We start from the raw sequence: 11,778 nt of genomic DNA, 5'->3' as shown, positions 1-11,778 counted from the left end.
AAGGGTGGGGGCGGGGGGCCTGGGGGCTGGGCCTGTGGCCTCTGTCACTCCTGGTTCCCTGAGCGGGACGAGTATGTGGCCCACATGAAGAAAGAGCATGGCAAGGTGAGTGGGCCCTGAGGAGAGGTGGCAGGGAGGGGCAGCCTGGGGTTGGCCTGCGTGGTGAGAGGGATGAGGGGTGAGGTCCTGGAGCCTGGCTGAGCTTTCCCACCTCCTGCTCTCCTAGTCCGTGAAGAAGTTTCCCTGTCGCCTGTGCGAGCGCTCCTTCTGCTCCGCCCCCAGCCTGAGGCGCCACGTCAGGGTCAATCACGAGGGAATCAAGCGAGTGTATCCCTGCAGGTAACCCTTGCCTCCTCACCCCTGCAACTTTTGTAAGATGGACGCTTGAGGCCTCCTGCCTCCATAGCCCCTCAGGAGCCAAGGCCTTGGCATTTGGGCTGTGCACAGGTGCCATCATGTTCGCTGTCCCACCCCAGGTATTGCACAGAGGGGAAACGCACCTTCAGCAGCCGCTTGATCCTGGAGAAGCACGTCCAGGTCCGGCATGGCCTGCAGCTCGGGGCCCAGTCCCCTGGCCGGGGGAGCACACTGTCTCGGGGGCCTGGTGCCAGGGTCCAGGTAGGCAGAGGCCACTCTGGCTGTGTTGGGGTTGTGGGCGTGACTGGGAGGGTACAGACTCTGGTCAGGAAGTAAGGGTGGGGTGCTAGGGACAGTGGGGGTGATGGTGAGGCCCAGTCTCTTCTGCTCTTGTCCAGGGGCCAGGACGGAAACGCCGTCAGTCTTCCGACTCGTGCAGTGAGGAGCCTGATAGCACAACGCCGCCAGCCAAGTCCCCCCGGGGTGGACCTGGGTCAGGAGGCCATGGCCCCCTGCGCTACAGGAGCGGCGGCTCAGCGGAACAAAGCCTCGTGGTGGGGCTGAGGGTGGATGGCGGTGCTCAGCAGTGCCTCGACTGTGGCTTATGCTTTGCCTCCCCTGGCTCCCTGAGCCGGCACCGTTTCATCAGCCACAAGAAGAGACGGGGTGCGGGTAGAGCCGGTGCCCTAGGGCTAGAGGAAGGGGAGGAAGAGGCCCCCCCTCCATCCAGGTCTGACCCAGAGGGTGGAGACTCGCCCTTGTCTGCTTCTGGAGGCCCACTGACCTGCAAGGTCTGTGGCAAGAGCTGCGACAGCCCCCTCAACCTCAAGACCCATTTTCGCACGCATGGCATGGCCTTCATCAGGGCCCGGCAGGGGGGCAGTGGGGACAACTAGGCCCTGACCTGGGAACGGGCCTGGGACTGATGCGTTCCCTGTGCCCCAGAAGCCTGGGTTTCACTGCTGCTGCTGGTCCCTGGGCTGGGGAGTTTTAACATTCGCATTTCGTTCAGTTCCTCTCTCCCATCTCTGAAGAAAAAAGGCTTGTGAGGATCATAGTTACTTGCAATCCTCTCTTTGGGTTTGGCCCTTGGGTACTAGTTAAGAGTGGCCTCCAATTCCTCCTTTCTGAGCCCAACACTAATTATGCTCCTGCTGCAGACCCCCAATGTGGGACCGAGAACAGGAGGATGGGACTCTCCTAGGCCTGCTAGACAGGCAGAGAGGAGGGGAGTCACAACATCCTCCTGGTTTCTTCAGGCACAGTCTGGAATCTTCTCCTCTGGGCTGGGCCCTGTCCTAGCACCCCTCCAGACTCCCTGGCACTCAAGCCCCCACCCCTGCAGTGCCTTTCACTTGTCTTTTTTCTTGTCCAGAAATCTGGGGAGGGGGGTGGTGGGAATGAGTCCTGTCAAGGGGGGGGCCCAGGGAGAGGAGAGGACAGGCTCTCAGGAATCCTCTATTCTTGTAGTAATAATACTAATGGTGGTGGCAAGTGGGATGGGGGGGGGAAGAACCAGACCATTAAAACTGCTCCTGGTTTAATCCCCATTCAGGCTCCTGTCTTTATGTGACTTGGACAGTTTGGATTTGAGGAGAGGGTGGGAGTCAGAACTGAGGAGGCCCTTCTCAGGGCAGAGAGGTAGAGGTGATGAGGACAGGTAGGGGAAGAGGAGAGGAACCTCTGCTTTTTGCAGTGCCTTTTTTAGCTTGGACACAGGCATATGTTTGCTCATCATCCCCCAAACAAGAAAAACTCAGAAATGACACACATGACTAACTAAGGACTTTATTTCAAACAAATTAAAAAAAAAATCAAAAAAACAAAAACAGAGCTACTTCCCTGGGTGTGGGGTGGGATCAGGGTAAGGACTCCATGGCTGGGCCAACACCCTCAGTTCTCTGGAGGATATGGTAATTCCTTTCCGCCTGTAATGGGGAACCTCACCAAGTGCTATTACAGGGAGCTTAGGCCAGGGGTCAGTCTCTGGGAGAGGACAGAGTTGGGCAGCAGCAAGGCCAGAGGCCAACCATGAAGTTCTAGGTAAGGAAACCTACTCTGCCCCCTTCCTGGGACCCAGAGCAGATTAAGAGGATAGCCTGTGGAAAGACCCTCTCAGACCCCAGCCAGGAGGAAGGTCCCAGTGGCCCTCACATTCATCACCTGTTCTCTGGAGGGCAGTGAGTCCTGGAGTCTGTCAGGTGGTAATACTGACGCAGTGTGTGTGGGGGGGCAGGGAAGCCCCAACAAGTCTGGACCTCACGCAGGTTCTCGACCCCCCCGCAAGCTCGCACCGTTACCACATGATCCTTTGTATTCTTGCCTTCCATTTCCCTTGGGTGGCTGGTTGGGTAGGTGGGGCTTTCTGGTTTGGGTTTTCTCAGACGAGGATCCCCTACTCCTGGGCCTGAGACGGAGGGTGTCACATGATGCCGTTGGTGAGGTACTGGAAGCCGTCGTAGAGCTTGGTGGTGATAGACCGCATGCTGCCATCCACCATCTGCTCCACCAGCAGCTGGAGCTGCTCCTCGGTCATACTCATGTGGAACCTCTCTTTGAGGTTGCGAATGGTGCTGGAGCCATGGAAGCAAGGAAGCTGGGAACCTGGGGGAAGCAATGGGGCTGAGGGTCATGGGTGGACTTGGGGGACAGGGGCAGTAGAAGTGGCCATACTAAATACCGGGGTTATCTGAAGTGCCCCTCCCTCCCTACCAGATAGCTCCCTGGCAGTGTGGCTGCAGTTCTGCTGGGGCACGGAAGGACTGGCAGAGACACTGCTTTGGGCCCATCTTCATCCCACACTCTTAACCCCCTTCTAGGTGAGTGTATGTGACTGGAGGAGGGAAGGGGGCACCACCACATCTCCCCCAGGAAAGGCAGAGGGAGCAGTGTCCCAGGACCCAGAGGGGAGGCTGGGAAGAGGCTCCAGGGAATGGGCCCTGAGCTGGCACTTATCTGCTTGCGGCCTCTGTCTATGCTACGTCTGACACTCACAGATGACCTGGGCCACCGTCATCACGGGGCCAGACGGGGATGCTCCTGAGCAACGGCGACAACCTGTGGGGCAGGGGTGGGATGGGAGGAGGAGACTGGCAGCTCAGACCTGGTGTATCCCTGGAGTCATGAAGAAGGGATGAGGACAGGGCCCAGAGGAGCTGGGAGAGAAAGGGAGTCCTGGCAAAAGACTACAGACAGCAAGGCAGTGAGGAGACGGCATGGTGGGAGATGGCAAGTATGAGGGACAGAAAACTGCCAGAGGAGTGAGTAGTGGGAAGGGGAAGGGTGGCTGAGGACATGGTCATTAGAGTGAAGTGGGAAGGAGAGGAAAGTGACTGGAAACACTCGAGTTGGCAGAGACGACACTGAAGGAGACAGACTCAGTGGACAAGGGGTGGGTGATAGGAAGGGACCAGGGGGTTGGTGAGTGCACTGTTCTCGAGGATTCCTGGGGATGGTTTCTGCTCCCCTCTTCCCCTCACCCCTGGGGCTAGCTCTGCCCTGGTCAGGAGGTATGCCCTCAAGGAGAAATAGCATTGGATCAGAGCTGGAAATCCCCTGGGATCACTCTCATTCTGAGTCTTGGGGTAAAATCAACTTTTTGGAAGTTTTGTGCACCAATGTGGGAATTCTGAGGTCCTAGGGCACCCACTCTCTGCCCAGCCCCACCTTGCTGCATGATCTCCACGATCTGCACCACCTTGTCCATGTGCTTCCGAGCAGCAATCAGCCCTTGGAGCATGAGCATCTTGTAGTAGTTGAACATGTCACCATTCAGGCCACCCATCACCTGGGAAGGAAGGGCTGTGTACACAAGGGGATTCCAGTGGCAACGGTCCCTGTCCCAACGGGCTCCCATAATTCCTTCTTGGGGCAATCATGCCAAACTCTTGTTACTTTCCTACTTCCTTACTGGGCAGGAAGCCTCTCCTTGACTTATTGTCATTTCTGTTTGGTTTGTCCCTGATTTGGGGGAGCTAATGGGCTAATGACCTAAAAAGAACACAGCAACCCAGGAGACACCCCTCCTTCCTGACTCACGTCTACAAATTCTGTGGTCAGCTTGAAGGCTGATGTCTCAAAGCCCAAGTTTCGGGGTGAGCTGGACAGGATGAAGCCAAAGTCAATGTGGATGATGTGGCCTTCAGCGTCCAAAAGGATGTTCCCATTGTGTCTGCGAAGGGTGGCAGAGGAGAGGGAGAGGCAGCAGTAAGTCTGATGGAGGCAGGGACCTCAAGCTGGCCACATGACACCAGGCAGAGGAGTCCCCTGCCCTGTTTCTGGCCACCTATAACTCTGGGTTCACTCTCCTAGGACCTAAAGCTAGCAGTGGGAAAAAAAGAAGTAAGAAAAAAACTCAAAAAGGCTGTAGGGTCCAAAATTGCTTTTAAGAATTCAGTAAAATCTGTTTAAGATACCAGTTTCCCAGAAATTACACATCTAGCACCCAAACTGATCCCAATCTAGCAGAGGATCCAGAAGTGAGGAAAGAAGCCCCAGTGAGAGAGGCCAAGCCCTTTGTTCACAGGAGGCTTCCATGGAGAACCTATTTACCTGTACTTTGTATGTAACTTCTGTATCAGTCTATGCAGATTGGATGCCCCACCAGAAGGGAGCAATAATAGGGTAAGCAGGCTGTGTGGAGTTTGAATGTAAAATAGTGTGAGGGCTTCAAGGGCTGAGTTTTAAAGCGGTTATGTAAAAGATCTCAAGGCAAGTACTACAGGCCAGCTGTGGGGCAGAAGAGTTCAAGGGAGATACTTCCGAGGTCTTTGTGACCCCCCACACGGATGGCCAGGAGCAGGAGGAGCAGTTAACAATGCTAAGCACGTGAGGCCTGGCCTTCTCAGCACAACTTCCTCATGTCAATAGAGGCTTTGTCAGGCCAAGAGCTCACATCTGAGGGACATATTCTCTAGGGTTGGCCGGAATGGCCAAGGAGGTGGGATGGAGGGAGAGCTGAGGCCCACCTGCGTCCTTTGCCCTCTGGGACAGCATTAACAGTCACCAACACAAGCATAATCCTGAAGCCAGAGAAGTTATAAAAGTCCTAATCCAACTTCTTACTTTACAGAAAAGGAAACAGGCCCTGCGTGAGAAAGTGACTGACTTGCCCAAGGTCTTGAGGCTAGGGGGAGTGAGTTTCTCTCTTAACTACTTAGCTCCAGCTGGATAGTTATTTGGGATTCATTTTGAAACACTTCAAGAGATCTTTGGGCCAGCAGATGGCATAGTAGTTACATCGCTGGACTACCATGGTTTGAGTCCTGGATCCAGTGGCTTGAAAATCATGCCAGGCATGTGCGTGTGCATGCCTAAAATCCCAGGAGGAAACTGGAGAAGGGACTATGGTGTGGCTGTCCCCTCTCCCACCCCAAGGGTGAGTTCTTACTTTCCATCTCTCTATCAAGCACATGTGCCCTATGACAAAAACCTTAAAAAAGAAAAAAGAAAAAGAAATCTTAAAACCCAATTCCAGGGGCCGGCAGATGGCGTGGCGGTTAAAGGTGCGCGACTCCCACATGGCTGACTGTGGTTCCAGTCCCGGACCTGGCAGCTTACTTTCTGATTTTCCTTCCACCTTCCCCCAATTTCACCCCCCCACACACACACACACACTGTCCCTCTCTGGTCAAATTAAAAATAAATAAATAACATAACACACAATTCCTGTTTGGGGCCCCACTCACTGAGGCTACTTCTTTCCAGTGGCTGGTTCCATTCATAGCCTATCCATTCTTTTTTCAGTTAACACAATGTATCAGCTGCCTGCCTGACTGCCTCTCCACCTCTTTTTTTTTTTTTAAAGGAAAGCCCTTAGTTTCCCTGCTATCCATTAATCAGTCCTGGAGTTGAGCCCTAGGCTCCTAGACCCTGGGTTCAAAATCTTGATGTTTCAGGGACAGTCTAAAACTTGTAACCAAATTCCTTATAGATCACTACTAGGTCGTCAGAAAAACTCGTCTCGACTTTACCGATGACCCAATATATTCTCCTATAGCCCTCACAGCTCCACAGAACCCATCTGGGTTCATTCGTAGGATAGCAGGGAGCACAGGTTATGCTCCTTGACCATTATTTTCTTAACAATGAAACACTTGTCTGACAAGGTTTTCATCTGCCTTATAGAGCAGAATGTCAGGTCATCAGCAGGCAGGTAATAAATACTAGATTTCTGATAAGCTGCTCCATGAGGGCTAGCCCTCTGGTAAGTGCCACACAGAGGAAGCCAGTTCCTAAAAGGCCAGCCAGGGTTTGAGTCTAGGCCCTGGCAGCTTGATGAACAAGCCGGACCTATGTGCATGTGTTCAGGAACCTAACGGTAAAAAGTGGGAGAGAAAGGATTGCAGTGTGACCAGGCCAGCAGCTGGGTGGGTGCTTTCTCTCTCACACATGTACATATGTACCCTCTGGCATTAAAAAGAAGGAAAAGAAAAGAAAAATGAAAAGAGAGAAAAAGAAAAAGAGGGGCCAGCAGTTGGTGTAATGGCTATGTTGCTGGACTCCCATGTAGTTGACCACGGGTTGAGTCCTGGACCCAGTGGCTTAAACTCATGCTGGCGCATGTGCGTGCGTGCCCAAGATCCCAAGAGGAGAATGGAGGAGAAGGGACTGCGGTGTGGCCATCCTCCCTGCGGGGTGATTTCTCACTTTCTGTCTCTCTGTCTCTCTCTTTCTGGCGAGCACACGCACCCCTACAGCAAAAACCTCTCCAAAAAAAAAAGCAAAAAAAAAAAAAAAGCTTCTCTGTTAGGTCTTAATGGCCCACCATGTCACTGGGAGCCCTAGCAGCATAGGCAGCTGCACTTCTGCCTCCTCAGGACAGCTGTCCCTTGCCAAGGAGAGCCATACCTCACAGGAGCATTCAGGGCACAGACCCTGAATACTGACTAGACACTCTCAGAAGGCAGGGCCTAGATGGTGGAATTATCTTTGTACAACATGTACTTCACTTACAGGTGTACTTAGGCCTCACAGAGATCAAGTGATAGTGAAAGAAATGACAGTTCTGGGGACAGCCACAGGTGTGGTGGTTAAGGCAGCTGGATTCTACAAGGCTGAATGCGGTTCAAATCCCAGACATGGTGGCTTGAAAAACATGGTAGGCACATGTACATGTGGTGCCCAAAATCCCAAGAGAAGAATGGAGAAGAGATGTGGTATAGCCCTCCCCTTTTGAGGATACTTTCTCACTTTCCCTCTCTCTCTCTTTCCAGCCAGCACATGTGCCCTATTTTTTTTTTTTTTAAGGTTTTAATAAAAAAAGAGAAAGAGACAGCTCTGGGCAAAACAACAGATACCTATCAGCTGTGAAAATCATATGAGGGAATAAGTAAAGAGAGATCCTGGCTGAGAGTTTCAACTTTATATTCACCATGTCTCTCATACCCATTTTCTCTCAGTCACTATCATGCCAGGCTATTACCTCTTGCTGTGTTGCTAAGGGTCCAGTCACATTCACCCTCACCCACAGTGCCATAGGACATTTACTAATGACTGGATCATGCCACTTCTCTGGCTGCAAAATAAAACTTCTCTGCCAGCCTCACAATGAAGGCCCTTCTGATGTGGCCTCGATTTATTGTGTGATGTCATAGCCCACCACTCCCCTGCCATGCAGTGCAGCCCGAGGTTTGGTCACACTGAGTTGTTTTCTCTACATGGAAAGTACTTCTCAGCTTTCTCTGTCCTCATTCTTTCTTCTTGAAGACCCTGCTCACTTGACCCCTACCCGCATACATCCTGTTTCTCTTGCCTCTGCAGCCAGCACTTGCAGTCTCAGCCTACCTCCCTAGCTTAATGTCAAGTGAGCACATCTGTCTATTGAAAATAGGTTGTCCCATCTTTATATCTTGGCAGGGGAGGGTGGTAATGGGTAACTGAGAACTGCACATGAAGGGACTGGGAAACCCTGGAGAATAGTCAGGATGAGTGGCAGAAGTCACCTACCTGTCCTTGACTTGCAGCAGGTAGCAGACCAAGCAGTAGCCAGCGCAACTTTGAACAAAATTACGCTGGGCACTGAGGAATGCCTCAGTGGTGTAACTGCCATGTTCCTGTAGGAAGTAATCAAGCAAGGAGAGCTGTGACTGCTTCTTCACCTGATGGATGGACACAGCGTTGACCACTGGTTCGATCATGCCACTGTCGGCCGAAATCACAAGAATCTTGTACGGCTTGATCCATAGGGGCACTCGCTCCTGTTCCCAAATGGACTGTAAGGAGACATGGAGAAACAGGGATTCTCATCTTTCTCCAAAATGGAGGAGGCGAAACTTCCCTTCTGTCCCCAGCCTCTCTCCTTGGTGGCCTTGGAGTCTAGGAAGTCAAGGGTATCGTATAAAACCCACTCATCCTGCTGAGGACCAAGGAGTTCCCAAAGGCAGGCCAGGGCCTGACAAAGAAAGTAAGCTATACTCAGAGGCATGTGGGAAAAGGTAGCCCATAGGCAGAAAGTCTATGAAAGGCAAGAAAAACAGGAAACCTCACTGTCACCTCACAAACGAGAATGGGAACTATTCATGTAAATTCAAAAAACAATAAAGATAGGATCTAGGTCCAGAGAAAGTTTTTCTAGAAAATGAAAATATTTAAATAAAGAACTGGATTAAACTAGTTGCAAATGACCAAGCCAGAGGATCAGTATCTCAGTACACTGCCATCACCGGCTGTAGACCATTTGCGAAGTTCTGATGTAAAGGACAAATCCAAAGCCCTGAGGGTCAGGGATTAGAATAGGTGCAGTTAAAACAATAAAAAGGGAACCAGCAGTTAGCGTAATGGCTATGTCGCTGGACTCCCACGTAGTCGACCGTGGTTTGCGTCCCGGACCCGGTGGCTTAAAACTCATGCCGGGTGCGTGTGTGTGTACCCAAGATCCCGAGAGGAGAATGGAGGAGAAGGGATTGCGGCATGACCATCCCCCCCTGGGGGGTGATTTCTCGCTTTCTGTCTCTATGTCTCTCTCTCTCTGTCTGTCTGGGGAGCCCACGCGCCCTATAGCAAAAACCTCTCCAAAAAAAAAAAAAGAATAGGTGCAGTTCACAAAAGGGCCAAAAGAGGCCGCTGTACAGCTGTTCCTGTGGATGTGCTTCCCAGGGGAAAGGAGTACCAGCTTTAGTTTAATCTGCTTCCAATTCAGACCTGGAGAGGAAGATAGTCCTAAGCACAGCTCCCTAAAGAAACCTGTGTGGCCACCTTAGGTGGAGTTAGGCTGACTTCCTCTTCTTTCTCCTCCCCTTCTCTTACCTGCAGTTGCTTCAACACCTGGAAGGCCAGCAGTTCCTGCCGAAGGTCATCTCCACACTTGACGATGACTGACAGGAGCCGCCAATTGGGAAGATGGCCATAGGGGGAGCCCTCTCTGATCCGCCTGTGTAAAAAGTCCAGGGTGTCAACGGGTGATGCCAGGGTAAGGACAGAGACATGGCTCCTACCCAGATCAAGTGCCCTGACAAAGCAAGGGCTCAGACTGCCTGGAGTCCGATGGACATTTTGGAGACTCATAAACGATGAAGATGGTGCAGTGAGCACCTATGATTGCCTCTTGCTTTGAGAGGGGTCCAGAGAGCAACCAACTCACCGCACTTTCTCCTGCCAGGGCTCTTTGAGGGCAACTGCAGAAGGGTCTTCTGGGTCTCGTTTGAAGGCTGTGGGGGTGTGAGCCAGCTGCTCTGAAAGGCGCCGTCTAACAGGAATAAAACACATCATTGCTCAGAGAAGTTACCTTATGCCCCATCTATGCTAGAATTTCTTGTGGTGTTTCCTAGATTCTGGTCACACAGAGATAGGAACCTAAGCTGAGAGAGACTCATGGAAGGAAATATAGCCTGTGACACCTTTTTGCTAACTTGGTGGCTTGTGATTTAAATGCAGATGTCAAGACCCTTGCCATTCCTCTACCAAGATTGATTCAGAATAGGATGTGGCCCAAGAACCTGCATTTCCAAAAAGCTCTCCCCACCCTGATTCTGACACATACCACTTTGAGGCCCTATTTTGAGAAACACTGCTCAAATTCTTCCTCTGGTACTTTCATCCCTTAGGAGTCTTCTAAAATTTTCACTTCCTTCTGTAGTAGCCCAAGTAATTTCTCAACCTGCACTTTCAATGCCTCAGTTTGGTGGTCTCAGGACAAGAGTAAAATAAGGGGAGAGAGAAGGGAAAGACATAGTTGACAACAGATGACTAAGACACAGAGGAAGGGGACAGAGAGAGAGGTAGGGCCTGGAGTGATGAAAAATGAGGGGGAATGTGATCTGGCCATACCGGATGTCCCCTGCTGCAATGAACACAGGCTCCTTGCTCTCTTGGCTGGTGATGCTGTCCACGGAAAACTGGGAGATGTTGTCACAGCTGTTGGTGTGCACCTCGGGGAGCTGGGGGAGCAGGGCAGTGGTCAGAAGTGCTGAGCACAGGCCTTCCTTCTGTCACCTCTGTGTGCTTCAGTTTTCTCACACTGCTCCAAAAAGCCTTCCCTGGCCACATCATCCTGACCACCTGCTTGGACTCCACAGCACCTAGGCACTCACACAGATCCTACAGCAGTGTTTCTCAAAGTGGAACCACTTGCATCCAAATTACCTGGGATGCCTGCTCGGCACAGTTTTCCAGGCCCCACCATCGATCTGAATTAGAACTGCTGAGAATGGGATCTGGAAGTCTGAATTTTTAATAAGCTCTCCAGAATACTCCTAATGCACTAAAGTTTGCAAACCACTTTAGTGAATAGTTTGCATGATTATCATAGAAAACTGAACTTGCAGCCTCATACTGAGATATGAGGTTCCTCCAAGGCTGGGGAAATGTTCTTTCCCAAGGTCCAGAAAAAAGCTCTCTTCAGACTAGATTCCTCTGACTGTTTCTTCAATCCAAGTTGTGTAATCCCTGCTTCTCTCCATCTTGCTTCAACTATGGAAAACTGACCCCAGGGCTCATACTGAGTCCCTTCTCACCTTCCTTTGTACCAGAGCATTTCTCCTCAATGCCATCTACCATTGAGTGCACACTGATTTGTTATGTATCTTCATTTTACTTTTCATGAATGTCTAATCTCCCCAAGTGGACTGCAAGCTCCAAGACCAAGATGCTGTTTTTTCACAAAGTAAATCTGGTTGTGTTAACACTGCTCTGCCTCCCTATAGTCCCAGAATAAAGTTCAAATTTCTTTTCACAGTTTACTGAATCCTTCCCACAATCTGGCCCATGCCAACTTCCCTGGCTTCATTCCTCACCCCTTCTCACCTCACACCTACACATCACAGCCACTCAAAATCTTTTTTAGTTCCTATAATGGGCCACGCTCCCTCTTGTCTTCAGTCTTCGCACACACTATTCCCTCTGTCTGGAACACTCTTTGTCTAGCTAATTACTACTCAAGCTTCAGACCTCAGCTGAGATATTACTTCCTCTAGGAAATCTTTC

General features: G+C 51.3%; 2 protein-coding genes across 11 annotated transcripts in view; one reads left to right on the top strand and one right to left on the bottom strand.

The window, feature by feature from the left end:
• ZNF687 (zinc finger protein 687) overlaps positions 1 to 1,469 on the top strand; it is an 8,739-nt gene extending 7,270 nt beyond the window's left edge. For all 9 annotated transcript variants that reach the window (XM_027768288.1, XM_006168418.3, XM_027768289.1 and 6 more), the window contains 4 exons: positions 4 to 105; positions 227 to 339; positions 477 to 618; positions 756 to 1,469. In XM_027768288.1, coding sequence (XP_027624089.1) covers positions 4 to 105; positions 227 to 339; positions 477 to 618; positions 756 to 1,253 — 855 coding nt within the window. In that variant the 3' untranslated portion in view covers positions 1,254 to 1,469. The remainder of the gene's footprint in view (positions 1 to 3; positions 106 to 226; positions 340 to 476; positions 619 to 755) is intronic.
• Positions 1,470 to 2,131: 662 nt separating this feature from the next.
• PI4KB (phosphatidylinositol 4-kinase beta) overlaps positions 2,132 to 11,778 on the bottom strand; it is a 31,230-nt gene continuing 21,583 nt past the window's right edge. For both annotated transcript variants that reach the window (XM_006168416.3, XM_014584154.2), the window contains 7 exons: positions 10,624 to 10,733; positions 9,938 to 10,042; positions 9,604 to 9,727; positions 8,305 to 8,570; positions 4,396 to 4,528; positions 4,024 to 4,144; positions 2,132 to 2,961 (listed from right to left, as the gene is read on the bottom strand). In XM_006168416.3, coding sequence (XP_006168478.1) covers positions 2,780 to 2,961; positions 4,024 to 4,144; positions 4,396 to 4,528; positions 8,305 to 8,570; positions 9,604 to 9,727; positions 9,938 to 10,042; positions 10,624 to 10,733 — 1,041 coding nt within the window. In that variant the 3' untranslated portion in view covers positions 2,132 to 2,779. The remainder of the gene's footprint in view (positions 2,962 to 4,023; positions 4,145 to 4,395; positions 4,529 to 8,304; positions 8,571 to 9,603; positions 9,728 to 9,937; positions 10,043 to 10,623; positions 10,734 to 11,778) is intronic.

The sequence above is a fragment of the Tupaia chinensis genome, unplaced genomic scaffold (assembly GCF_000334495.1).
Source record: "Tupaia chinensis unplaced genomic scaffold, TupChi_1.0 Scaffold145814_1, whole genome shotgun sequence".
In the NCBI taxonomy this organism is placed as follows: Eukaryota; Metazoa; Chordata; class Mammalia; order Scandentia; family Tupaiidae; genus Tupaia; species Tupaia belangeri.
Note: the sequence above shows the minus strand (reverse complement) of the source record. Positions and strands in the feature narration are given on the sequence as shown.